The following is a 27761-nucleotide window of genomic DNA, read 5'->3' as shown; positions in this document are numbered from 1 at the left end:
AGAAACCACATCACTCCATGCAGCACAGTCTAGCCAATGAGGAAACACTTGGGTCGGACACCGCCACTGACGTTAGCACAATCATCTGAAATTACAGCAATGCGTGGTGATGCTAGAACACAGATTTCTAAATCCCCTAAAGGGCAGGTGTAAAGGGTCAGGTCAGGTGCAAAACTATAATGGTTTGGCAGGGGATGTAGTTACATTTGATCATTATGAAAATTTATCTGAGTTCTCCAGGTTTTAAAAATATATAACAGGACAGTAAAGTGTGGCATCCTATATTTCTGGTACATTACAAAGACAAATGCCAAATCAGTGACGCAGAGAAAAAAGTGAGCAAATATTTAATAAATTTGCATAATTTAGGTTTTAAACTTTCATCTTAATATTTTTTTCTGTCTGAGCACAGAAATGTAATGAAATTTAGTTTATTTGAATGTACGAAAAAGTCCCAAAGGAGCATAATTTCACTTTAAGCCCACTGAGAGTGACTGAGTGATTGTCTTGTACTGCTGTTGTGGAATACTGGCCAGCTGTCATAAGACACAATATGAATCAATAACATATAATCAGCCCTAATCTGCCATTGTATATTTAAAAAATACTACTTTTGCAAATTAGTTAATAAATAACTTAATCACTAGGATATTATATTAGAAATCTTTAGCCTGACACTTCATGAAGCCCTCCATGTATCACGCATATATTCATTTGGAAGCAGTTTCTGACTGAGCACCTAAAAAAAAAATAGTTGCAGACAAACACTGAGTCAGAAATTCACAAAGTGTGCAATACATTCTTTGCTGAACTCAAAAATAATTTAGCCTCAATTCAACCACACAAAACACTGAATTTACCCCCAAACAAGTTTTACACACAGAAGACACAGAAGCGGCATAGACAAGTGCACTGTGACGTGGACAATAACGTGATTAGTGATCCGTGAGAGACAACGTGGAGTCAACAGAGGGAGAAAATGCAGATATAAAATGTTATTTTTGGAAGTCTACATATGTTTTTGTCATAATTAGTAGATACATAAATATACAATAATTTGCGACAATGTAATATTTACCACTGTTAACTCGACTGGATTCTTTGCTGCAGACAGAAGGAGAACTGCCTGTTAGACAAATTACTCCACATTCCCTTTATGACATTTTACATCTGCAAAACTCCATCAAACGTCAGTCACAACTTTGGTTATCATTCAGGGATCGGAGTGGACGACCCCTTTTCCAGCGTTTTTTTTTAATGACTGGCCTCCTGCAGAAGCTCAAATGTCAGCTGCGTGATGTGCTGCCATGCTTGCTGGATGTGATGTGACTCAGTAGTGCGTGCACAGATGGCAAAGCGCAGGACAAAGCAGCCTGAGAGCTGGCAAGGCACCAGATGGATCTCTCTGCTCTTGGTGATCCTTTTCAGCAACTCTTGGTTCAGTTCATTGGAGCCCTGAGAGGAGAAAGCAAGGAAGAATTACACCAGCTAGGCTTTGTGTCATGACTACTTAATAATTAGGTGACTGGATTAAAGTAATCACAGTCTTGACAGTCAAATTCCCATAGACAGGGAGCTCTGATATGCATTTTCTAGCTTTTCTAAATAATGCCCTCGGTGTTATTGAACCTTTGAGGTTTCTAGGTGACTTTTTTACTTTTTGTGACCACTGCAGAGATCAGATCATAGAGCTGTACCGTTGGGTGCTGTTACCTTGAGCCTGAAGCAGACCAGTCCCAGGACAACTTCAGCACAGATCTCAAACCTCTTGTCTGCTCGCACCAGACTCTCAAACTCCTTGGCCAGGGCCACTTGCTGTAACAGAGGATGTGAATTATTCATAAATATTTCATGAAATGTAAAAGATTTATTGTACATGCAAATAAAAGTGAAGTTTTTTTAAACCAATAGTTTTTTAAGCATTTGCTTTAAAAAAAATCCTTCACCTGCAAACAATATTAGCTGTAATTGGCATTATTTTCCACTAGATGCCAGTGTGGTTTGTTACGTAGCCTCGTGCTTTAGGATTGGAAGACTTTTTTCTTGTCATTCTTAATTAAAACCTTTCTTTTTTCTTAGAGCATCACTGCTTACTGTGAAGTAAATGCGTTCATCTGATTAAACAAGCATGCAGTGTGATATTTCACATTTTAGAAGAGACAATTCCTGGTGAGCTCAAATCAGACAAGTTCAAAATTTGTACTCAGCACCCATGAAATAGCCTTTATCAAAGTCTGCTCTGAAAATGTCATCTTCCTCATACTGATTTTTCTAAACATGGTACTTATCAAAGATGTTCCTAAAGTACAATTTATCCACTTAAGATCAAAGACTCTGCTGATGCATGCTGAAACGTGCGTCAATGCAGTTATCCCGGTTATATCGTTGAGCTTCCACTCAACTTTTCCAACTGGTAAATAAAGCCAAACCTCTGGCATAAATGGCCAACAATTGGTTGACTGTGATCTTGTTTCTTAAGTCCCAGCAGATAATCCAGTATCACTGTATTTGATTACAAGCTAAACTCCAGTGACCTCACTTCCTGTCCTACTGCTGACTGTATGCCAGGCAGAACTTTTCATACATATTATTCATATTTTGCGGTTTCAGATGACTGCAGGGATCGATTCTGCTCCTGTCACTTTATTTGAAATGGAGCATAAACACAAAACAGGCTGATTTGATTGACAGAGCAGACTGGAAGAAGAGAGAGCGAGTCAGACAGGGGTCATGCATCAAAAAGAAAAGATGAAAAGAAAAGGCATGTGCAGGTTTGGGAAAGGAAATGTAGTTTTAAATAGAAGATACATGCCAGACATATATGACTGCAGGGCTAATTATGCCGATGAAGAGATAGAAGAGGAGGGAGGGCAATGGCAGGACATTAGTGGTAAGGAGGATTAGGAGCAAAGAGTTCTAGGAAGCAGGAAGGCGAAGGCATTTCCCATAAAGGCATATATGATTTCCTGAAGTGTTTTTTTTTCTTTTGGACGTGACTGAGATGTAGAGAAGTGGTGTGTGACAGATAAATGGAGGTGAAACAGCAAAGTGAGACTGATACCACTGGCACCACTGTTGGTACAAGGTTAATCTTTTTACTACATGGAGGATAAGAAACGCAGGTTAGCAGGGTTACAAAGCCTGAATTAGCACTAACACACTGCTACTTCTTAAAGTAATTGATCTGTTATTTACATCAGCTCTCACACATTATGGGGAATAATTGTCAGTAATCCCTGCACAGCTAAATGAATGGAATAAGTGAAATCCATCCATGCTCTTCTGCTTTAGGGTCACGGGGGTGCTGCAGCCTATCCCACCTGTCATAGGGTGAGAACCTGGAGAAAAACAACACCAGAGAAAATATGCAAACTCCTGGATTCAGACCCAGAACCTTCCTGCTGTAAGGTGACAGTGCTGACCACAGCACCACTGCACCATCCACATATGAAAGCATATATTTGAATAACCTCAAATTTAATGTGTAACAGGCAAATAAATGATCCTATTACTTCAAATTTTGACCACAAATGCCACAAATTTGAAGAAACCCTTCACATCCCCAGGAACAGGTACATTTGCCGATGCTGAGTGAGAGATCATTTTCCTGCGTGTTTACCTTGCGTATATGAGCTTGCAGACCTTTGAGCCCATACATGCGAAAGACAAACCACATCTTCAGTGAGCGAAATCTCCTTCCCAGTGGGATCTGCCAGTGCTGCAGGCCAGAATTGGATAAGGAGAGAAGTTATTACCACAATGTTCAAATCATGATTATTAATCATGATAATAATTCATCTTACCCGATAATCTGTGACCAGTCCTGTTGATAGAAAAACAGATAATGTTGTCCATTACATGTGCACAGTCTTAATTTTAAATAAAACCCCTTTAAACTACTCGTGTCAGCCAGCCTGCTTCCTGGTTAATAAGAATCGTAAGTGCAGTCAGTGCATTTTGAATCACAGACTAAACGCGTTTTGCACAAACAGAATAGGCGAAAATGGCATTTTATAAGATTATAAGATTTTATAAGATACAAGATCTATATTTTCTGAATGTAAAGCAACACGCCACAGATTACAACTTGCATCGACTTAACAAAGCTCCAACATTAAAACAACCCTTTTAAATTCAAAATGTATCTTCTATAACAGCTGCTTTTTGCTATTATCTTAGCGTACTGTTGATTGTCCAGGTGTTGCTGTCACTGCGCTCAGCGCCTCTATCTCACTAATCACAGGTAGCTCATCTCTGCAGAATAGATGTCTGTGTTAGCCTGGACTAATAACCACTAATTAGATTGAGGAGTCCAGAGTGCATGAGCATACGCTTTTGTAAGGTGCTTCACAGTGGTGGGAGGCACTGCAGCTCTCAGTCTTTCTGTCTGCTTGACAAGTAAATTACAGTGAAAATCTGAGACCATCTGCAGGCTATAGGAGAATTTGCACAGACACACAAAGTAGAAGCAGACAAAATTGTTGTATAGGAAATTCCCTGATTATATCTTTATAGTTTTTGTTTTTATTCAAGTCTCCAAGACAGGACAATAGTTTACCAATGGAATTTGGACAAATACTGTCGACTTCTAAAAGGATATCAGTGAAAACTATAACTACCTGATTCCTGGTTTTCATGTTTCAGGTAAAGTGGTTCCATTTTAAAGGCTCCAATGATGTCTGCTCTCTCCTTCACCCTGTGGACAAAAACGTCTTAATATGGCATTAAGCTCTAAGAAAAATGTCCAAAAATTTAAAACTTGTATATCAAAATTGAGTGTTTTACTTTATTCGTGGGGGTTTGCCACGCAAGATTTTTAGGAAAATTCCACCTCTTTTCAACCAATGAGTTGCAAAGTGAATATATGGTATAGAAATAATATTTAAACACTTTATTAAAACTTAATAAATGACCTTTTGGCTGTATTTTTAAGGAAATCAGCATATGCTTTATGAAACAGGCTAGTCTGCTCTAGTTTTTGCATAGTTTGGAAATGAGTTATGGTTCATTATCCTGTAGGAGGAAACTGTCTCCAGTTGAGCAGTTTCAGAGTACAGGATGGTACCGTGATGTGATCAATTTCCTTCTGCTATCATATTTTCTCTTTTAATCTTATTAAGTGAATTTCTCAAGCATTTATCCATTTATTTTATTTTGTGTTGTAAAAAAAAAACCCATAACATCTAATATTAATATTTTCATTTGTAACTTCAACATCCTGATAATGCCTGTCGGCCTGTTGTTTTGCTGTTATGATTTAGTGAGACTGAGAATTTAAGACCTGTTAAGTGTCTGTTTTTGAAACATGAGACTCTGATGCACTTGTCCAGTTGCTCTGCTGTGCACCTGAATGTCCCACTTCTCCTTCTATTCTGGTTAGAGGCAGGTCATCAGTTTTATTTAGACATCACTGTCTGGCATCTTAATGTGTTTATATAATTGACAAAATTCATTAGACTATTCATCTGGTGAATAAGTGTTACTAGAATGCTGAAGTGATAGTTACTGAAAAAAACCTCTGTATTTCTACACACCTACACTTAATTATATCCATTTTTATATTATAATAATAATAATAATAATAATAATAATAATAATAATATTTACCTATATATTCTATACCCAAATGTGAGCCAGCACACTGGACTTCTCTGAAAATGAAGAAATTGATCAAGCATAACATTTGATCACAATTTTTTTTCTTCAGGAATTCTAGTGAATAACTAAAAAAATATATGTATAATGTGATTTCCTATTTTTCATCTATTATTAAAATAGTTCATTTGAAAATTCATGCATAACAACATTATCTATATTGAATAGAAAAAATATAATTGTGATTAAAGTGCTTGTGCATACTGGTAGATTAACCATTACAGAAACAGTGGTAATTACCACTGCTGTTTATTTAGGGGAGCTTTGTGATCGGGTGGTTTGCACATTTGTTTAGCACCAGAAATCCCAAATTTTTTCACCACCATGTAAAATGCTCCTATTAGCCCATACTTGACTTGTTCGTCCTCCAGATAAGCAGTTTACTGTACAGGGTGGGCCATTTATATGGATGCACCGTAATAACATTGGAATGGTTGGTGATATTAAAGTCCTGTTTGTGGCACATTAGTATATGTGAGGGGGCAAACTCCTCAAGATGGGTGGTGACCATGGTGCCCATTTAGAAGTCGCCATCTTGGATACAACTTTTGTTTTTTCAATAGGAAGAGGGCCATGTGACACATCAAACTTATTGGTAATGTCACAAGAAAAACAATGGTGTGATTGGTTTCAACATAACTTTATTCTTTCATGAGTTATTTACAAGTTTCTCTTTGTTCATAGCCATTGACATGTCGAAGAGGTTAACACATGAGGAGCGGATCGAAATTGTGTTGATATCTGGTGAACGCAGTAACCGGGTCATTGCAGCAGATTTCAATGCAAGACACCCTACGAGACCACCCATCTCCCATGCTACAGTTAGCAAACTGCTTGCTAAGTTTCGTGAAACTGGTTCAGTGTTGGATTTGCCAAAATGTGGACGCAAGAAAACTGTCACTAATGAAGAAACATCAGTGGCTGTCCTAGCTTCATTCAGCAAGAGCCCACAGCGTAGCACTTTCCGCATGTCACTGGAGAGTGGCATTAGTCGAACATCCCTTCGGCGGATATTAGCTACTCACAAATGGCACCCTTACAAACTCCAGCTACTGCAGCATCTCAACAAGGATGACCCAGATCGGCGCACAGAATTTGCCGAATGGGCAAAACAAAAATTGGAACAAGTTCACGCAGAAGATTTTGTTCAGTGATGAGGCAAACTTTTATGTGAATGGTGAAGTTAACAAACAAAACCACCACTATTGGTCTGACACTAACCCACATTGGATGGATCCCTCCAAGACTGTTGGAACAACAAAAGTGATGGTTTGGTGTGGTATATGGGGTACAACGACACTGGGTCCATTCTTCATCAATGGTAACCTCAAGGCCACTGGATATTTGAAATTGCTACACGATGATGTGTTTCCCTCTTTATGCACTGAAGCTGGCACGTTCCCTGAGTTTTTCCAGTAAGATGGTGCACCACCACATTATGGGTGCCAGGTCCGAGCATTCCTAGATGAACAGTTTCCTGGAAAGTGGATTGGTCATCGTGGGCCAGTTGAATGGCCCCAAGGTCTCCCGATCTGACCCCCTTAGACTTTTATCTTCGGGGTCATCTGAAGGCAATTGTCTATGGTGTGAAGATACGAGATGTGCAGCACCTGAAACTACGGATACTGGATGCCTGTGCTGGCATTTCTCCTGCGGTGTTGCTATCAGTGTGTGAAGAGTGGGAGAAGAGGGTTGCATTGACAATCCAACACAATGGGCAGCACATTGAACACATTTTATAAGTGGTCAGAAACTTGTAAGAAAGAATAAAGTTATGTTGAAACCAAGCACACCATTGTTTTTCTTGTGACATTACCAATAAGTTTGATGTGTCACATGGCCCTCTTCCTATTGAAAAAACAAAAGTTGTATCCAAGATGGCCGACTTCTAAATGGGCACCATGGTCACCACCCATCTTGAGGAGTTTGCCCCCTCACATATACTAATGTGCCACAAACAGGACTTTAATATCACAAACCATTCAATTTTATTACGGTGTATCCATTAGACCCCATTTCTACAAAACTGCTCAAAGACGTCCTGCCATTAATTAATGCTTCAATCTTAGATATGATCAACCTATCTCTAATAATCGGCTATGTACCACAGGCCTTCAAGGTGGCTGTAGTTAAACCTTTACTCAAAAAGCCATCTCTAGACCCAGCTATCATAGCTAATTATAGGCCAATCTCCAACCTTCCTTTCATATCAAAAATCCTTGAAAGAGTAGTTGTCAAAACAGCTAACAGATCATCTGTGGAGGAATGGCTTATTAGAAGAGCTTCAGTCAGGTTTCAGAGCTCATCAAGATTAGGCTTAAAACTTTCCTTTTTGCTAAAGCATATAGTTAGGGCTGGACCAGGTGACCCTGAATCCTCCCTTAGTTATGCTGCAATAGACGTAGGCTGCCGGGGGATTCCCATGACGCATTGAGTTTTTCCTTTCCATTCACCTTTCTCACTCACTATGTGTTAATAGACCTCTCTACATTGAATCATATCTGTTATTAACCTCTGTCTCTCTTCTACAGCGCGTCTTTATCCTGTTTTCCTTCTCCCACCCCAACCGGTCGCAGCAGATGGCCCCGCCCCTCCCTGAGCCTGGTTCTGCCGGAGGTTTCTTCCTGTTAAAAGGGAGTTTTTCCTTCGCCCTGTCGCCAAAGTGCTTGCTCATAGGGGGTCATATGATTGTTGGGCTTTTCTCTGTATCTACTGTACAATATAAAGTGCCTTGAGGTGACCTTTGTTGTGATTTGGCGCTATATAAATAAAATTGAATTGAATTGAATTAAATGGCCCACCCTGTACATTTACCCCTGAGACCACTTTTAAGATAAGATAAGATAAGATAAGATAAGATAACCTATATTAGTCCCACACGTGGGAAATTTGTTTTGTCACAGCAGGAAGTGGACAGTGCAAAAGTTATGAGGCAAAAATTAGAATACAATAAGAATAAATACAGTACACAACTGTACAGAATAGAATAAAATAAAATACTATATACAGTAGAATAAAATAAAATAAATATACAATAAGATAAAAATAGAATACAAATACAAATACTATATACAACTGAGTAAAAATACAATGATGACAGAAAGGATTATTGCACTTAGTATTATTGCATATGTATGGATGTGTGTGCTTGATCAGTTAAAGTCTTTATTATGGAGTCTGACAGCAGTGGGGAGGAAAGACCTGCGAAATCTCTCCGTCCCACACCGTGGGTGCCGCAGTCTCCCACTGAAGGAGCTGCTCAGTGCTGTCACAGTCTGCTGCATGGGGTGGGAGATGTTGTCCATCAGGGATGACAGCTTAGCCGCCGTTCTCCTGTCACTCACCACCTCCACTGGGTCCAGAGGGCATCCTAGAACAGAGCTGGCCCTTCGGATCACCCTGTTCAGTCTCTTCCTGTCCCCAGCAGAGATGCTGCCACCCCAGCAGACCACGCCATAAAAGATAGCAGAAGCCACAACAGAGTCATAGAAGGTCTTCAGGAGTGGGCCCTCCACTCCAAACGACCTGAGTCTCCGCAGCAGGTACAGCCTGCTCTGCCCTTTCCTGTAGAGGGCGTCTGAGTTATGAGTCCAGTCCAGTCTATTGTTCAGATGAACACCAAGGTACCTGTAGCTGTCCACAGCCTCAATGTCCATACCTTGGATGTTCAGTGGTTGCAGTGGAGAATGCTTGTGCCTGCGGAAGTCTACCACCAGTTCCTTGGTTTTACTGGCGTTGATCTGGAGGTAGTTCAGCTGGCACCAGTCCACAAAGTCTTGGGTCAGACCTCTGTACTCCTTGTCGTCCCCATCAGTGATGAGGCCGACTATTGCAGAGTCATCAGAGAACTTCTGCAGGAAGCACTGGGTGGAATTGTGGGAGAAGTCTGCAGTGTAGATGGTGAAGAGGAACGGAGCCAGAACCGTTCCCTGTGGGGCCCCCGTACTGCAGACGACCCTGTCCGACACACAGCTCTGAGTCCTCACATACTGTGGTCGGTCGGTGAGGTAGTCCAGGATCCAGGTAGTGAGGTGATGGTCCACTCCAGAGTTCACCAGCTTGTCCTTTAGAACCGAGGGAAGAATAGTGTTGAAGGCACTGGAGAAATCAAAGAACATGATTCTCACAGTGCTTCCAGCGGTCTCCAGGTGAGCGAGGGAACGATGTAGGAGGTGAATGACGGCATCATCCGCTCCAATGCCAGGCTGGTAGGCAAACTGAAGTGGGTCCAGTGATGAGCTTATTAGGCGCCGAAGCTGAGCCAGGACCAACCGCTCCAGGGTCTTCATCAGGTGGGATGTCAGAGCCACCGGCCTGTAGCTGTTGAGGTCCTTGGGGCGTGAAGTCTTTGGCACTGGTACAACATATACCTTCTTTTTACATTTTCTGAGGGGTTTTTAAACAGGAACTGTTCCTGTTTTCTTACAGCAACCTCGTATGCACTCTTTTTTAGTGTTGCCATGTTAATCTGAGACAGCCTTATTATGCTAAGAATATAAGTTGAATTCCTGTGTTTTTAAAATAGTTCTAAACCTTCTACTCTTTTTAATAATTTCCATGATTATATAAATATGAGATTTTTGATGTGCCCTCAGGCATTTAAACCCTACACAGGACACCTTTTTTGAATAAGGTTCAATGATTTTAAAGAACAGTATCAGACAACTAAAACATTAGGCTGTCTTATTGGTTATATTGTTATATTGTCAACAGTAAGAGAGTACGAGACAGGCAATGGAAAATGTTTTTTAAGATCCTCTTCCTCTAACCACATGTTGAGTTTCTAACTTTTTCCATCTTGTGAAACACATGTCTTGTTTTGTGGATGCTGACAGAAGAGGCAGGTGGAAGGCGTGAGTCTATTTTTACTGTGCAAATGACTGAGGTGTAGATGGATATCAGTAGTCATTGTTACTTCATGGGAGCATGTGTGAGGTGAACTTGAAAAGAAATTCTGGAACAAAACAAAACAGTACTGGATACTATAAATGGTGTGTGTAATGCTCCCTTTTTTAAATAATACTTATTTAACTATTGTTGCTGTCATATCTGGTGTGTGTTAGACATCTTACCACATCGCGGAGCAGTCAAAGTTGACTAAAAGCCACTTGTGTGGGTTGAAGTTGAAAGAGTCTGCAAACTAAAATAAAAACCAAAAAGTTAGCCACAGTGCTAAATCTTGAACAAAGTGATCGGAGACCAAATAATCCTGTAAAAAAAATATTTTTTTTTGTACATGCTTTGTACATGCTTATTTAGTCTTACTAGTGCCAAGAAAATCCTATCACCAACATTATTATCTAGACAGAAGGTGTCACAGTGTATCTGAAATGCAAAAGAGGAAGATCCAGCCATCAAGCTCACAGAATACACTGGAAATAACCCTTTCCTGACAGGGTTCATTCAAAGAGAGACAAACCAGTCTTAATCTGCTCTCATCTTTTTGTTGGCTATCTTCTGTAATATCCTTTTCCCTACCTCCACAAATGCAATAAGACAGCGCAGAGAGACAATGTGATATAAACCCCTGTCTGACAGTTGCCATGCTGACTGATTCAAAGTGGGGGGTGGTTGCTTCCTCGTCCCCGTCATTCATATCCTAGCAACCATCACTTCAGCAGGGCTGCTCTCTCATCCAAAAAGGACCGGGCTTCCTCTTCATGCCCTCATCCAGTCATTTTCACTGACCTCATAATGCTTCAAAGTTATGCAGTAGAACTACGGTGCTATAAATGAAATCCAACTATTGTTACATGTGGCTTAAATACATTTTTTTTTGTCAGTGACGTTTAAATAATATTAGAAATTCTAAAATGATGTGTTACAGGTACAAACCCAAAATCAGCACTGGCAACAGCCACACTAAAAGAGAGGATGGAACAACAGCTGTTCCTTTTACAGTTAAGTCTGTTTTCTCTGTGTCTCCACCAACGTTGTTTGAACTTGTGTGTCTAATAAACAGTGATATATAAAGGTCTAACGCTGCCTCAGGAAATTACTCTGTCCTTATCTCTGCGTCTCTGCACAGCTTGGGGAGCAACAGCTGCCTCGGCAGCCTCAAAAGGCAGATTGATACTCAGCGGTTTATCCTGATTGTTCGGTCTAACACTCAGCCCTTCACGCTTCCTCCTTGACATTAACGTTATGCCCTTTTCAGACAGTATACGGTTAGTGTTTGCTTTCATAGATGCAATGGCCGATACTACATGTGCAATCTGGCAGGATAGGTTTAGCACCGCCTAAATTTCTGACCACAATTAAACCACATTAATCACACGGAACCACATTAGTCACTGTACCGGCAATGATTAGAGTTAAAATTGTGCTGTGCCACTTTTGTGTTGGAGGTTCTTGTAGCAATCGTGATTGTAGAACCTTCATGAAGGACTAAAACATTGCGGCTAAGATTAGTCAGGGTCTTAGTGCACTACATGAACATGACAACTTGTACGTTTTACTCACCTCAACACCGTTCAACAAAGGTCTAAATTCTGGACAGATGAATGCACTCCCAGCATACGCCGCATCAATGTGCATCCACATATTTTCCTCATTACCTGAACAAGAAAAGGAGACATTATAAATGTTTGTAAGACAGTTTGTCAGTATAGATAACTACTATCAAATATTCTGGACCATCATAAAAATGAACTGAGATTATTCAGAAAACTGACTTTTTTGTTCTTTCTCAGCAAATTCATGAAGTGCATTTGGCATTTCTCTTCCTGGTCTTATTAAATCAAAGTCACTCTCAATGTGCTTGTTAGGATTTATTTGTGTGCTACAAAACAGAAAAAAACGAGTGTGTGCGGCAGCGACTTGTTGACTCACATAAGGGTCCCAGCTCAGTGAGGTGATCAAAAGCACAGGAGGGAGTGGTGCCCAGCGTCGCACAGAACTGAAACATACAAATATTGGACACACCAAAGTGCCGTGTTTCCTGTGTTTCCAATTTGACTGTCACAACTGTAACAGCTGCTGTAAGACATTGCTTTTATATCAATTTCTAAAACATAGATTAAAGATAGGTTATCACTCCTGACACAGCGATGATTCAGAGCTGCTGCCTTTTCTTTAATATTCACTGATAGTGATCTGTAGGTCCAGATGAGCCAGGGATTATTGTCCTTAACCGGATAGACATACATTATATTCAACAGAAACAATGTTATCCTTCAGCAGAAGCCTCAGGGTGCATACAGCTGCATCACAGGCTAATTGTATCATTGTGGCTAACAGCTGACAGACGTGTTGCTCAACTGCTTGTAAGCTTTAGTAGCGAAAGCAAAGCAATGACAAATGAGAATTTAATTCCAAACTGTTAAAATCTATATTTTTTGGTTGCCGTATGTGTCTTTCTGTGTGATAGTTAAGTAAATGCATGGGGAGTTTTGTCTTTTCCTACATAGAAAGGGATGAGTCCAGCTGCTTTGTCCTCCTCCACCATCTTCTTAAGCATTTCCCTTCTGACAGCATAACGGTTATCTGTGGGCACCTTCCTCATCATGACTGCTCCAATCAGAGCAGCACGCTCCACTGAAGAATGGGCCTTAGGACAAAAGAGATCCAGCTCAAGTGAGAACAACAATTCAATCAAGTTCTTGGAACACCTGCTCCTTTAAGTAGCTGCATAAAGCTGCCATGCAAACAGCTAAGTTCAGCTTTATGGATACTAAATCATTTTATCTGATTATTATGCAGGCAAAAGGTCAGAGAGCACACGTCAAGTCTCACAGCAATCAATTGCAGACAATCAGCTTATTAAAACAAAGTGTTCAAACAACAAAGTACTATGAACTGTACAGTATGAAGTCAAGTATCACTGTTGTGATGTAGTTTTATGCCATTTGATTCATGCTGTAAAATTTAAGTAACACAAACTAAAGATGAAGATTTCTTTCCTGTGCTTAATTTGTTTTTGGCTAACAGTGCACAATACTAAACGGCACAAATCAATCAATTTTGAATTACCTGCAGGAGATTATCACTAAACATAACTATTCACTGTGAAAAAGGCATATGTTGGATGGATTTGTTGCTCCTGAACAGGCAGTAGACAAAAATCGCCGATCTCCCTGTAAAGGTCGGTGTGGCCCTCGGGCGACTCCCTAACACAATCACAAAGTCAGCCTGGTATTAAACCTGATCCGAGCGCGCTACTGCCTGGCTGACCCTCTGTCTTCCTAAATTGCTGTTACTGACGTAACCGCTGCCGTCACATGGACTGCCGTTTAACTGAGTCTACTTAAAGAAAATCTGTGTTTGTAATGCATTTCATTTATCTTTATGTCACAGTTGCGTAACTTAAAACTATATACCTGCAGATATATTAAGCTGTTTTGAAATATAGCAAAGCTAATAACTTGCATGTGAACGTTAGATGAATGTAAACACTGTGACTATGGTTCTTCACAGTTGTAATAATAAACAAGTAAATGTTAAAGTGATGGAAAAAAAACTAAAATTTAAGTAAAGTTAGTCATTTTGAGATGAATTGTAGAATTAATGTAGAATTATGGACATGCATCAGGCAAGTAATTGCATCGTTTATATGCAAGTAAAGTTGATAATTTTGATCACATCAGGAGTTTGCATCAAATAACAGAAGAAGAAGAATAGTAGAAAGTATATGTTGCTCTTACTTGGTCAGATGTGTATGCCACCAGCTTGGAAAGGATTTCAGACTCAGACTTTTTGGCATTGATCGTCTGGACCCGTCTGACTGCTTTACAGCGTGCAGCGAGCAAAGATATCAGGGTGGCCTCACTGGCAGTTCCCTGTTGAAGAATTAAGGAGGCTGTGAAGCAAAGCCTTGCTGCTGTGGATGTTATTTGACTGTAAAAAAAAAAAAAATCAGATGCTACATGGTTGCCAGTCAACGCCAGTCATCCTTTTGTTTACGATGGACTCTTGGAGCTTAATTATTGGTTTTTAAAGGCAGGGTTTCTGCAGGTGTTCTACAAATTGTCTAGAATGTTGCTGCTGTGTCACATTACTTCTATCCTCTTTGCACTGGTTCCCTTTAAAATTTAAGGTTCAGTTTAAGATTTTGTTGATCCATTTCTTTGCTCTTAATAGTCCGAAGCCTCCCTTTATTATTGAACTACTTCATCTGTAACTGTTAAATCTTAGATCAGCAGATTAGTGCTCATTGACTGTAGCTGAGTTCAGGTTAAAGACAAAAGGAGAAGACAGCGCTTCTGTTTTCTTGCTTTTATTTTTGTGGCTCCCAAGTTGTGGAACTCACTTCCATTGGAGGCAAGATCAGTGAACACTGTTGATAAAAAGAAGCTGGTGTCCTGTGCAGGATTGCCTTTCATTAGTTTTATTAATTTATATTATTTTAATTTTTGTATTGTTTTGTTTTTTAAGGACTTTGTGATTTTTGTTTTTTGAAAAGTGTGCTATAAGTAAACTTTAATTCTTTACTTGTAAAAAATTAGGCATTCAATTATTATTTATATTTCATTTTAGAATAATGAAAGCTATTAATAGAGAATTTAATTTCCATCTTTAAACCCGAGACGATATGTTATGCATGTCTATATACATTTCAATCTGAGATGTCTGTGGTCCCCTATGAAAATTATTTAATGATAAGGATTCTGTTATATCTCTTTTGTTAATTAACTATGTCTGTATGAAACTTTGAGAAACTTTGTTTGATTAAACATGTAAAGTTTTTGTGCTGGTGGATAGTCCCTTTGACTGCATGACTCATGTTTAGACCAGAAAAAAAGAAATTTGGAAATTGTTGTTTGAAAATAATCATCAACCAGCCAGCTGATACAGTGGCAACTGTTGGAGCTGGATATTAATAAAGTGAAGCATGGCTTCTAAGGTTTGTGGAGTCCTTTTCACAAGGAGATCAATGAAATGTTAAAATCACCCAATTAATAGGCACAAATCAGCAGAAAGAAATTACATCAGTGGTTTTTAATCAAACTTTTGTCACTGACTAACTCCAAGGGATGAGTGTGAGGCTTGAAAACTCGTGCTAGAGAGCTGGGTGGAAGGCTTGGTTGAATGTGATTTTAGGATTTTGGACATGCATATAGATCTGTAACCAGCTATAAGGACATCTGAAATGTGAAGATTTTGTAAATATAATAATAACAATGCAACCTTTCACCAGAAGCATATTGTAAGTATTTTCAGATGTGAAGGCGGGAAGCGCTAACCAATCACGACTCTGAGAGCTTGTGCAATGTAGTCATCATGAAGGAGTTTAAAGCTTTCTGCCTAGTCAGGTGGTAAAACTGGGTTTATGACTCTGTGTGTAGAAAGTTGCCTTTTTATTTTAAAAGGCTTTCAGATAAAGGGTCCCTACTCCTCTGTAAATGAACAAACCATGTAACAAACTGTTTTATGAGGCGATGTGAAAATCGCATTAGACTTTGGGACCATATCTGGATGCACTGAGTATCCTGGTTTGTAAATATATCAAGAACTTTGAAATTCTTTGAAAAGCATGAGGACACAATGGGTTTTTCCAGCTTTCACACACCCAGCTGTACTAATAGGAAAATGTAGCCTTTTATTTTTCATGTATATTTGATTCTACCTTTTATCAGCTGAAAAGAAGAACAGAAGCCAAGATGTAGTACTGCTAAAGATGAACTGTGTAGTTTCAAGAATTTAACATGTTTTTGAAATAAATGTATAATGGTCACACACACAAACATACACACACTTTTTTAAATTGAAGCCATTAGTCAATTAGCACATGTAATCTTTTTAAGTAGTATTTTTCTCTGTCATCACGATTCATACGGGGTAGAAAGGGAACTCTAAGGTCACCAGAGGTTTTTTTTTAACCATCCCACTTCCCCTTTGTGTTGGTATAAGGTTTATAATAATAGGTCTGCAACGTGCGGTCACAACACTCAATTAGCCTTGCTGCAGCGAGAAGAGCCCCATTCGTTGCCATAGTGAGCCGTGCTAAAACAGGAGAGAGGCAAGACAGAAACAAAAACACGATGAGCCAGATGAGCACGCACACAAAAAACACGCCCTCACACTCAGGTGGTCACAATAGAGGAGGCATGAAATGATCTGTCATCAGAGTGTGCTCTCATGCTCCACCATTCAACATCCCATTAACACACACACACATATATATAGAGTGTATCCTCAGCTATTGCTTTCTGTATTTCTGTCAATGGAACACCAAACTAATGCTTAGCCTTTTTCCACACGAAACAATCCCAGCACCATCATTGTCATCTCTGCCTGCCTGTGGATGACACATTAAAAGGCAATTTCCTGCCAATTTTCTGCTGGATTGAACCAGACAGAGGCAGAGACAACAAATCAATAGCATAAAAGCTGGTGATGAATATGAGCACAGGGGCAACCAGGTTATTTGTATACACATAAAGACTCTCAAAGTCAATCTGCACCGAAACTTTTAAACAATAACATGTATAAAAGTGTCAGTTAGAGCCACTGATCTTCAAACTAGTGTTAAAATATGCAGAAGCTGGTTGGACTCCTTGATAGTGGTAGCCAACCAAGTGTTTGACCAAAGCACACATGCAATGAACACATACAAATGACCGTTACCTGAATGACACCACCTCCACGGCCATGTGTCCCAGCTATAAAACACTCAGGCAGCTGAAGCATCTTCCCAAGCCAATCTAACATCACTGTCTCTAGCTCGGTGCAGGCTGGGCTGGCAGCCTGAAACCACACGGCCAAAATGCAAATGAAAATGTCAAACACTTCAGATATGGATTAATTTCGAAATGCTGAGTCAGATACAGGAATACAGAAAGGTTTCAGTTACCCAGGAAAATCCAATGCAGCCAATAGCTCCACAGAGCATGTCGGCCACCATGGCAGGGTAAGAGGATGCTGCTGGAAAGTAAGCAAAGAAGTACGGGCTGTGCCAGTGGGTGACCTGGAAAAACACAAAACATAGTACAAGTGGTTATCTAAATTCATCTTATTCCTTATTTTGAACAGCTAATTGACCATCCTATATGGCCCAACAGAGTCCTAATATCCTGCAAACAACCCTTTTAAAAGCTGAAGCTTTAACCAGCAACCAGTTTCTACCAGATCATCTACTAAGTTTAAACTGCTACACCAGAGTTGCCTGAACCTCAGAGATATCTAAATCACAAATGAATACATTTATACCCCCAAAATATATATAATATATACCCCTGGCATTATGACCCTCTCGACGTCTTTTATAATGTCCTCATAGCTTTCTGGCTCCAGTGGTGCCTCATTGGGGATTAAAGAGCGAAGATATCCTGGTTCCAGATCTGGGTAGACGGGTCGCTTCTCTATGTTTTCTAGGTAGTCGGCCACATAGTCTACCATCTCTTTGCCTCTGCGTCGAAATTCTGCTGCATCCATGGTACAACTGTAAGACACCACAGACACTCATTACCGTTCAGTTTTTGTTGTTGCTTTGACTGCTTATAAATGATTTTGGTGTGTTTTAAGATTAAGATACTACAGAGTGGTACCAAATATTTAAAAGAGCAGCTATATTAGCACACAGAAGTTTGACCTTTGATCTTGCTGTAAGATGATGCTAAGTTATGTCCGGAGTTTTTGATCATGAGGCGTTTAAAATACATAAAAGCAGTTAAAAGTTACATTTAGTCACTCATTAATAAATACATATACACTCACATTCACTCAATCATATACACTTCATCACCTGTACTGGCTTAGATCCTCTTTTGATTTCATAACTGCATTAATTCTTTGCTGCACAGATTCAACAAGTTGCTGGAAACATTCCTCAAACATTTTGTTGCAGCAGATTTGTCAGCTGCACATTTAAGATGTGAATCTCCCTTTCCACCACGTTGTCATCTTTGATTGAGAACTCGTTGTGTTCAAGAAACCAGTTTGAGATGACTAGAGCTTTAGGGCGTAGTACGTTATCCTGACAGTAGTGGTATCTGACGCGGTCTTCTGCAGCTGTAGCCGATCTGTTTCAAGGCTGTGTATTCAGAGATGCTTTTCTGCAAACGCTGGTTAAAATAAGTAGTTATTTGAGTCATTGTTGCTTTCCTATTAGCTTTAAAGAGCCTTGCCATTCTCCTCTGATCTCTGGCTTCAGCAAGGGACTGTAACCCAGAGAACTCTCTGTGTGCCTAAAGGCTTTGACTTGTTGTCATGTGATTTCATGATTAGACATTTGAAGCAGTTATTATATGTACAGTATCTGTACTGTACATACTGTATATAAGCACAAACATTCTGGATATATTTGTCTCATCTCAAACTATAATTCTATTTTTAGAGACAGCTCAGGGTTCAGTATCTTACCCAAGGTTATATGAGAATCCGCTTGGCCACTTGAGCATTTTTACACATGCCACATATCCTGATTCTTTAATATTGAGGATAAGAACAAACCAACACTGGCCCAGATGAGTTCAGTCAAACGATGATTTTATTAAACACACGCGTGGGAAGATGTATACTGTAACAACATCAGCATAGATCTCCGCTAAAAAGCACACTTCAAAATGGTTTTAATATGTCAGGGTTCAGCCCTTTCTTGCGTCAGCGAAGAATATAACATGCATCAGTTACAGTTAATGATTGATTAACAGTTAATGACAGTTAGACAAGTTCCCATTATCAGCAACATTTTTACCATACATGGCTGTTTGTTTCAACCGTCTCCCCCTCCAGATGGTTCCTGATGACTTGTTCATTTCACGTTTATTTTAACACCTCTTGCATCAACTGTTACTATGCAGGCACAAATGCAGTTACCAGCAAAATGTATCTCTCACCTCTGACCTAGAACTTCATCTACAGTTAGTTGTGTCTGTAAGCGTGCTTGCCTTGGCCTTCTTGCACTCTGGTCACCTTACACAATAGATCACCTGGACATTCACGCCAGACAAAGCTTATGACCCTCAAAAGGACTGAGCACCACATTTGCGAAGTGTGTATAAAAATAGCTACAACTACAAGTTTTAATAAGGTGGCACTAAAGCAAGCCATGTTAGCACTTTTAATTCCGCACACAAAACTTGATTAATCCTGGAGTCACGTAGCCACAGTCGTTCGGGTTTTTCTAATTGCTTTCTTCTTTTATTTTAGTCAGTTTATTGAGTTTTTCATAGCGAATAGTTCTTCCATTGAATAATTGTTACAGAGGTTTAGAGGCAAACAACATCCTGGCATCTGGATTTTTAACATGGGTCAGACATGGATCCCAGGTCCTTTCAAATAGCCTAATACAGCCTTACTGGCCAGGATCAACTTAATTTCTTCCAATGTGAGAGAATAAAGGACCTCCCCAATTTAGCATGTATACAGTAAATAGGTGAGGCTGGAGATTTCCTGTTTAATAGCATTAGTTATCTGGCCAGCAGAACTGTGAAAGCTTTTAAATTTAACAGGAGTGAAAGTAGCCTCAGTGAATAGGGCAGTCATGGCATTAGGAGTAACGTCGCTTCCAGTTAACGTGGAAGACATTTAAAAGATTTCAGACAAGAAATCATGGCCTTTTCGCATAGAGGAAACACAGTATCAAATATTTTGCGTGCTGAGCTTTAGCATAGGGAGCTTGATGTAGGATCTGACATGGGACAAGATTGTGTCTGTTCATTCTGACAGTAAAATGAGAAATTCCTTTTGTATTTATCCTGGCAGCCATGGAAAGATTTAGGAGTAAGTATTTCTATTTCTATTTATTTATTTATATAGCACTTTTAATAACAACAGTGGTGTTGACCAAAGTGCTGTACAAACATACAAATTACACAATAAAATAACACACAATAAAATAGCAATATCAATTAACATCAATGCCAAATAGCTAATAACAAGTGAATAAGTAAATAACGCTCATGCAGTCTTAAAAGCCAGTGAGCAGAAATGTGTTTTAAGATAGGATTTAAAAAGGTTAAGGGTAGGAGCCTGTCTAATGTGGAGAGGCAAATCATTCCACAATTTAGACTGCACGACCGCAAATGCACGATCACCTCTAAGAACCAGGCTCGACCTTGGTGTGGCCAAGAGCAAAAGATCACCCAATCTAAGAGCTCTAGGGGGAATACAAGTCTGACTGATACCCTGGGGCCTGTCCATTCAGTGCTTTATAAGTCACCAATAAGATTTTATAATTGATTCAAAAATGTACAGGGAGCCAGTAAAGCGAGGCAAGCACCGGGGAGATGTGCTCATGTCTCTTCGTTCGTGTCAAAAGATGAGCAGCAGCATTCTGGACCAGCTGGAGCCTTGCAAGACAAGTCTGACTAATGCCTAAATATAAAGAATTACAATAGTCCAGTTGGGATAGCATGAAAGCATGAATTGCCCATTCTAGGTTTTTAAAAGACAAAAAATATCTCAAAGTGGATAAAAGCCTCAGTTTAAAGAAAGACCGCTGTACAACTAAACTAATCTGTTTCTCAGAGGTGAACTTATTGTCAAATATAATCCTCAAATTTTTAGCATGCAATTTAATAAAAGGTTCTAAACTGCGAAAATTAAAATGTGAGGTTCTAGAATTGCAACTTGGTCCAAAAACGATCACTTCGGTTTTATTTTTGTTGAAATTAAGGAAATTAGATGCCATCCAGACCTTAACTTCGCCAAGACACTGAAATAACGTTTCTTGGGAGGCAGAACTGTTTCTCTTTAGCTGAAGATAGATCTGAGTGTCGTCAGCATATGAATGAAAACTGATATTATATTTCCTGAAAATAAGACCCAGATGCAACATATAGATAGAGAAAAGAATTGGCTCCAGTACAGAACCTTGGGGAACACCACAAGTAAAGGGGGCTGTGGAAGAGGTAAAATCTCCAATCTTCACTGAGAAAGTCCTATTAGAGAGGTATGACCTGAACCACTCTAATGGAGTGCCTTTGATGCCGCAGTGCTTCAACCGAGAGATAAAAATGCTGTGGTCAACAGTATCAAATGCAGCGGTCAAATCCAAAAGCAGAAGCACAGCTGAATCGCCTGAGTCAGTGGCTCGTAAAAGATCGTTAAGAACTTTTAAAAGTGCAGTTTCAGTGCTAGGAAAAGCTTTAAAACCAGACTGAAACTCTCGAGAACATTGTGACCATATAGAAAAGATTGCAGCTGAACAAATACAATCTTTTCTAAAAAAAAATTGACTGAAAGGGGAGCTTTGAAATAGGCCTGAAGTTTGCAAGTACAGAGGATGAGAGATTAGGTTTTTTTAAGCACTGGTTGCACAACAGCATGTTTAAAACAGGCTGGCACAACACCTGATTTAAGACTGCTATTAAAAATCGCTAAAATGTAAAGGGCTGTGAGGACCGAGCATGACAGATCGGACAAAAGTAACCAAAAGGTCATCTCCGTAAAGGGCCATGCAGATGACCCATGGTATTTCTGACTGTGCCAGGATCATAACAGGATCAGACAGTAACGCAAAGGGCTGCCTTGTAGAATGATATAAATGAAAATATTCAGAATTTGAGTCATTTCACTCAAAAGCTGCCTGAGAGGAAATGTATGGTAATATCACACATGAAACTAATTTTTCCCCAATCCCAATCTACTCTGTCAAACGCCTTTTCGGCATCCAGAAGAAGCATCCAGCTTTAATATGAATTGAAACTTCTAGTAGAGCAGTTGGAGAGGAGTTATAAACTATACTAACGACTTGTTTTTTTAATCAGTGAGATACAATCCTGGTTCAGAGTTTGAGGGAGTATGCCTGTATTAAAAGACCTGATAAACATCTCTAGCAGGAATGTGACCGCCTGCTTCCAAAAGGTTCAGCCTGGGCTTTCACAGCTTTGTGAAACCTCGACGCTCCAGTTCAGATTCTGATCCAGAGCAGGGGTGTTGAAACTGTTTCAAATGGCCTATAATCTATCGAACATATCTCTCTTGAATTAATTTTCTCTGTTTTCTTTGTGTTATTGTTGGGTCTCCATCTTACATTATAAAGCATGTAGTGATTTGGTGTATATAAATAAAATGGAATTGAATGACATCAAGTCAATTTGCACCTGAAAAAACATTCCTGTCACAATGTAAAAGCCAAAATCATTTTTTGGAAATTAGACATTTATATATGCTTTATTTATCTACATAAAAGGTATCACTGACACTAAAAATGCCAAGGGCAGCAGAAATGGCACCAATAACATCCCAGTTTTTAATGCAGAGTAATAAAGACACTTTTATGCATAACCCTTTCTTAAATCCTGTTGACTACAGTCTATTTCCTAATATACGCAAAGACAGACATTCAAAAAAAAACCACTCAGAAACATCAGAAATTGGCACAAACCTGGCAGCACTGATAAAACCTGTCTAAAAAGGGATTTTTCATCACATTTGGGAGCAAGACCCACCTTTATGTCAGAAATGTGCTCCAAGAAGATTATAAACCTGCCAGCAGAATCAGAAATGCTTTTACCATGAACAAAAGGAGAAGCTCTACAGTATGTATAAGAAAAGCAACATCTCTTAATTTACTGGAAATCGATGAAAGATAAGCTTTCTCAACGCAGGTTCTTTTCAGTCTAGTATTATCTCTAAAATGAGTTTCCTGCAAGTATATGACAATCAAGGTGCTGTAAATACTAGAAATGCTAGATGGTGATTTCTTAAGCTGAGCCATAAAGAGACAAAGCTTTCAACATGTGACCAGAACAATAAAAGGAAAAGACAAGAGAGAGGAAAAAAGGACAAAGACAAACAATTCTAAATATACAAGAGCACACTAAGCACAACAGAAGCATCCATACAATTATGTGTGTTACTTCTGCCCACAATAAACCAAAACAACCTGTGAACAACAGAAGAGACAGTGATGTCATTTTAAATTAAAAAAAGAAAAGTAACTTTTTTTTCAAGTAAACAGAATTTTTTTTTAAAAAAAAATACGAGTAATTCAGCATCAGTATGCTTCAAGTAGAGCACTCCATATTATATCCAAGTCTGTGAACAGAGACAGCAGCAGCACAGCACATAGCTGATGCTACATGCTGGAAATGTAGTTTTAAGTCACAATATTTAGGGGAGTTTTTGTATCTGCCAGAATAACAGCTACAAGTATTCCTTTTTCAATCCTGCTTAGTTTATACAAACAGTCATTGAAAATGTGCATTGCTTGCACAACTTAAACAGCCCAAAAGCTCCGTTTGCATTCACTGTATAGAGTACAGGCATGGTTTCATAACAGAGTGTCAGTTTCATGAATCTGTTCAAATCAAGCCACCATCAAGGCTTCCTTGTTCGTGTTAACATTGAATTATTTCAACGCATTTAATTTCCATTTCACACGTCTCACAGTAACAAGCAAACCTTTTGCAATTAAATGAATAGCAGCACAAGAACACAAGCTTTAAAGACACCGTATTTGAACAGAAATGACTGTCAAACTGCTGATTCAGTGCCACAACAGCATATGAACATTGCCCCCTGAGCTCCACTACTGCTATCATTCAACAAGTGTTTCACCCTGCAAGTCTCTGTCCCTTGTTGAGATGACAAGTGAGTCCCTTATCCTTATCCTTATCCCAAATAGGATTACACATGTTGCATGAATATCTGTGTGTGTCTGTATACTCACATCTACAGGTGAGCTTCAGCTTCAGCAGCGGTGTTTGGATAGTGGATCTCTTCCTTTAGCGTCCACAAAGAGACCGACAGCTAGGCACGTGGTGAGTGTGTTTGTGTGTGTTTGTAAGCAGGACAAGAGACATTTGCTCCTTTTATCTTGCCACTTACCACCCTCATCCCACCAACCCCCACCAGACCAGCCAATGGGAATGGGGCTCATGGCCAACGTAAGAAAGACTGATTCACAAGGAGTTCCTGGAGCTGCTATTACCATGTCTCTACACACACATGTACATTGCACTTGTGCACACAGTGCATACAAACACACAAAAACGGGCACTCAGTCTTTTTACATATATTTTTACCACATCCTCTAAATGTACACAGATATAGACATAAAGACATATTTAGCACTAAAATAATGTGCACATAAAGATAAAATAAACAACTAATAACAAAAATAGTGTTAGTAATTTGTAATTTTATGATAACGCATTGTACTTTTGCACAGTTAGGAGGTACTTTTTTTGTGACAAAGGAAAAGCCTAATGCATCCAATTTGAAACCACCACTAAATAAAGTGGTTGTTTACACAATTTCTTTGAAATCACACTGAAAAATATGTTTTTGTAAACCAGCCTGGTGTTATTATTGTTTTCATTTTTGCTCATTATGAGCTGTCCATGTGTGTTACACATATGATGTGGAAATCAACCTGAAATAATTAGAATTCCCTGTAAGTTTATATGAATTTGAATGAACTAGAGCACTCAAAGTGCTTTATGGTAAAAATGCTATTCTACTATTTCTATCTACTACATACAGTCAAATCTGTCAAAATGCTTTAATGCTATTAGTACTCTTTCTTTATAAAATGCATCCTGACTTAACAAAATGAGGTTCGAAATACTCAGAACCAGCATCCACATCTTGAAATAGAAGCCAAAATGTAAGCTAATGTGCAATAGCACTGAGGTAAGACAGGAGCTCCTACTTACTCTGGCAACATGTAATTCTCTATCAAAGCAGCAAATTATTGTATTCTTCCTGATCACTGTGCTGGTGGGTATGATCACTCATTTCAGCAGATGTTAGTCATCAAAGTTAGATATTTTTGCATGCGTGACATTTTTGATTGATACACCTGGATTGAGGGAATTTACAATCCTCAGGCCAGAAATGTCAGAGTGTGAGTGAGTGAGTGAGTGAGTGAGTGAGTGAGTGAGTGTGTGTGTGTGTGTGTGTGTGTGTGTGTGTGTGTGTCTCAACATTTCTAGCTTGAATAAGCATTTAATTGTCCACAGTGAGTTTTTCAGTTCACCTCTTTTATTCATTTCAATCAAAAAGGGATTCTGGTATATCCGTTTTTCTTCTCCTTTTTTTTCTCCTTTTCTTAATAGTTTCCTTTGAGAAAATGAGAACATTGCATTTTGCTTGTTAACTCAGTTCAGGAATTGCTATAATATTTCCCAGAGCAGGTGCTAACTACTGGACTACACCAAAGAACTTTCAATGCAATTTAGTATGCCAAACCCCCCACTGTAAATCAAGAGGGCGGCTCCACCTGGGTTCTTTCAGCTTCCCGAATGTGCACTATATTAACATTAAATGTGACTTTGGAATTCAAGGTACTAACCTATTTGATTTCCCCTTTTGTCACTTTTTTTCTGAGCATTGAGGTTTGAGGTTCACTGCATGTTTGACTTTCCCACTAGATGGCTCATGCACTTTCACTGGGCTGAACTTATAAGAACTTAACACAGAGTGTCTGTGTGTGAGTGAAAAAGATTACATTTCCTGTGACAGTGAAAGAGACAGTTTGACAGGTGGTGTCATCCAACCGTGTAAGGTAACAGAAAAGATGCTTATTTTACATTATTTATTCATCATTTGTCAATACACTGATTTCCCCCCCCCCTCTTCAATATTTGTTAACGCACAGTCTAAATGAATGTTATTTACTTTTATATTAGGTAAGCAATCAATCTAAATGGTAAAAATGGTAAATGGCCTGCATTTGTATAGCGCTTTACTCAGTCCCTAAGGACCCCAAAGCGCTTTACACTACATTCAGTCATTCACCCATTCACACACACATTCACACACACTGGCAATGGCAAGCTACCTTGTAGCCACAGCTGCCCTGGGGCGCACTGACAGAGGCGAGGCTGCCGGACACTGGCGCCACCGGGCCCTCTGACCACCACCAGTAGGCAAACATGGGGTTAGTATCTTGCCCAAGTATATTTGGCATGCAGCCAGGAGGCAGCCCTGGATCGAACCACCGACCTTCTGATTAGTGGCTGACCTGCTCTGCCACCTGAGCTACAGCCTAAAGGCAATCGCAGCAAACTACACACACAGCAGTGTTGGGGAGTAACGGAATACATGTACCGCCATTAAGTATTTAAAATACAAAATATGAGTAACTGTATTCCGTTACAGTTACCGTTTAAAAAGGTGGTATTTAGAATACAGTTACTTTGTTGAAATAAATGGATTACACGGCGGTATTTTCCTGTTTCATTTCCTGTCTCATTGAGTAACGTAACACGTTACAAAATACATTTTGGGGCATGTATTCTGTAATCTGTAGTGGAATACATTTTAAAAGTAACCTTCCCAACACTGATACACAGAAACACTCAATGCACAGACATAGCACCTCCTATATTAAAGTCTATTTAGAGCTGTAAGATTAAGAAGGTAGATGGAAAAACAAATACTGGTTCATAAAGTAATCCATTTCTTTCAGAGTTTCACAAATGTTAAACTCTCTCCAGCAAAGTGGGCACAAAAAAGCTTTAAGCAAAAGTATAGGCAACTCACCTTGTGTCCGGATGTTATAAAAGTTTCTTTGGTTGCAGGCTGCGAAGCTGCAGACATGTTAATCTTTAAACTTTTTCTTTGCCCACAACAAAACTGAGCCTCAACACATGACTCACAATCCAAAGGGCGTGACAGATGGTGTCAAAGGGCAATTTCACGATGCCTTTAATGACAGCCCCGCAACTACCAACTTTTCTTAGCACCACTAACCACATATCACAAAGATTTATTCTGAGATTTTAATGTACTAAATCCTAAATCTATCAAATACTTCCAGAGACACTTTATTTGCTAGCTCTTGAGCTGGCTGTAGCACTGCACCATCTTCTGGAATAACCAAGTATTACACTTCATGGGTGAAAACACGATGTTTTTTGATATCACATTTTTAAAGTTTCCAGGAAGGCTTTCTACAAGATTTTGGCATGTCTGTGTGAATTTTTGCCCTGGAAGAAATTTCACACATTTGTTATAACAGAAGCCTCCTACTACAGGACCACACCCGAAATGAGGGAATACTTAAAGCCCCCAAGAATGGGTCGTTTTGTTTTATGCAAAAGGACTGAATGAAACACCCACAATTAGTTATTAGTAGATGTGTCCATTTAGTGTATACAGCACTTGACTCAATTATCTGTTTTACCCAAAGTAGCAGATAGAATAGCTTTATAATTTGTTTTTCACATTCAATTTAATGTACTGTGTTAGTCCCTCACAGAAACCTTCACATG

At 39.3% G+C, this 27761-nt stretch overlaps 1 protein-coding gene across 2 annotated transcripts; it reads right to left on the bottom strand.

The window, feature by feature from the left end:
• Window positions 1-28: 28 nt before the first annotated feature.
• On the bottom strand, window positions 29-27094 carry ddc (dopa decarboxylase). 2 transcript variants are annotated; one of them, XM_085422359.1, is made up of 14 exons: window positions 27031-27094; window positions 17827-18034; window positions 17447-17560; window positions 17221-17340; window positions 14298-14432; window positions 13061-13204; window positions 12487-12553; window positions 12118-12212; window positions 10728-10795; window positions 4620-4696; window positions 3804-3823; window positions 3620-3718; window positions 1714-1815; window positions 29-1455 (listed from the first exon to the last, which is right to left on the bottom strand). In XM_085422359.1, exons 2-14 carry the CDS (start codon window positions 18025-18027, stop codon window positions 1255-1257), a joined length of 1443 nt encoding a protein of 480 aa, XP_085278485.1. In that variant the 5' UTR covers window positions 18028-18034; window positions 27031-27094; the 3' UTR covers window positions 29-1254. The 2 variants fall into 2 exon arrangements, with proteins under 2 accessions (XP_085278485.1, XP_085278484.1); XM_085422358.1 differs by lacking the exon at window positions 27031-27094 and adding an exon at window positions 24212-24321.
• Between the last annotated feature and the right edge of the window lie 667 nt (window positions 27095-27761).

This window comes from Rhamphochromis longiceps, linkage group LG11 (assembly GCF_057381845.1).
Source record: "Rhamphochromis longiceps isolate RC_006_pf linkage group LG11, R_longiceps_female_GT1.1, whole genome shotgun sequence".
Classification (NCBI taxonomy): Eukaryota; Metazoa; Chordata; class Actinopteri; order Cichliformes; family Cichlidae; genus Rhamphochromis; species Rhamphochromis longiceps.
This window is presented reverse-complemented; position numbering and strand designations above follow the sequence as displayed.

Excerpts from the sequence above, each read along its gene's own strand:
- ddc (XM_085422359.1), bottom strand. The coding sequence starts at position 18,027 with ATGGATGCAGCAGAATTTCGACGCAGAGGCAAAGAGATGGTAGACTAT. Across the intron at positions 13,205-14,297 it reads TGGCATACACATCTGACCAA|GCCCATTCTTCAGTGGAGCG; the intron begins GTAAGAGCAACA and ends TTTTGTCCTAAG. Across the intron at positions 1,456-1,713 it reads TGGTCTGCTTCAGGCTCAAG|GGCTCCAATGAACTGAACCA; the intron begins GTAACAGCACCC and ends TTCTCCTCTCAG.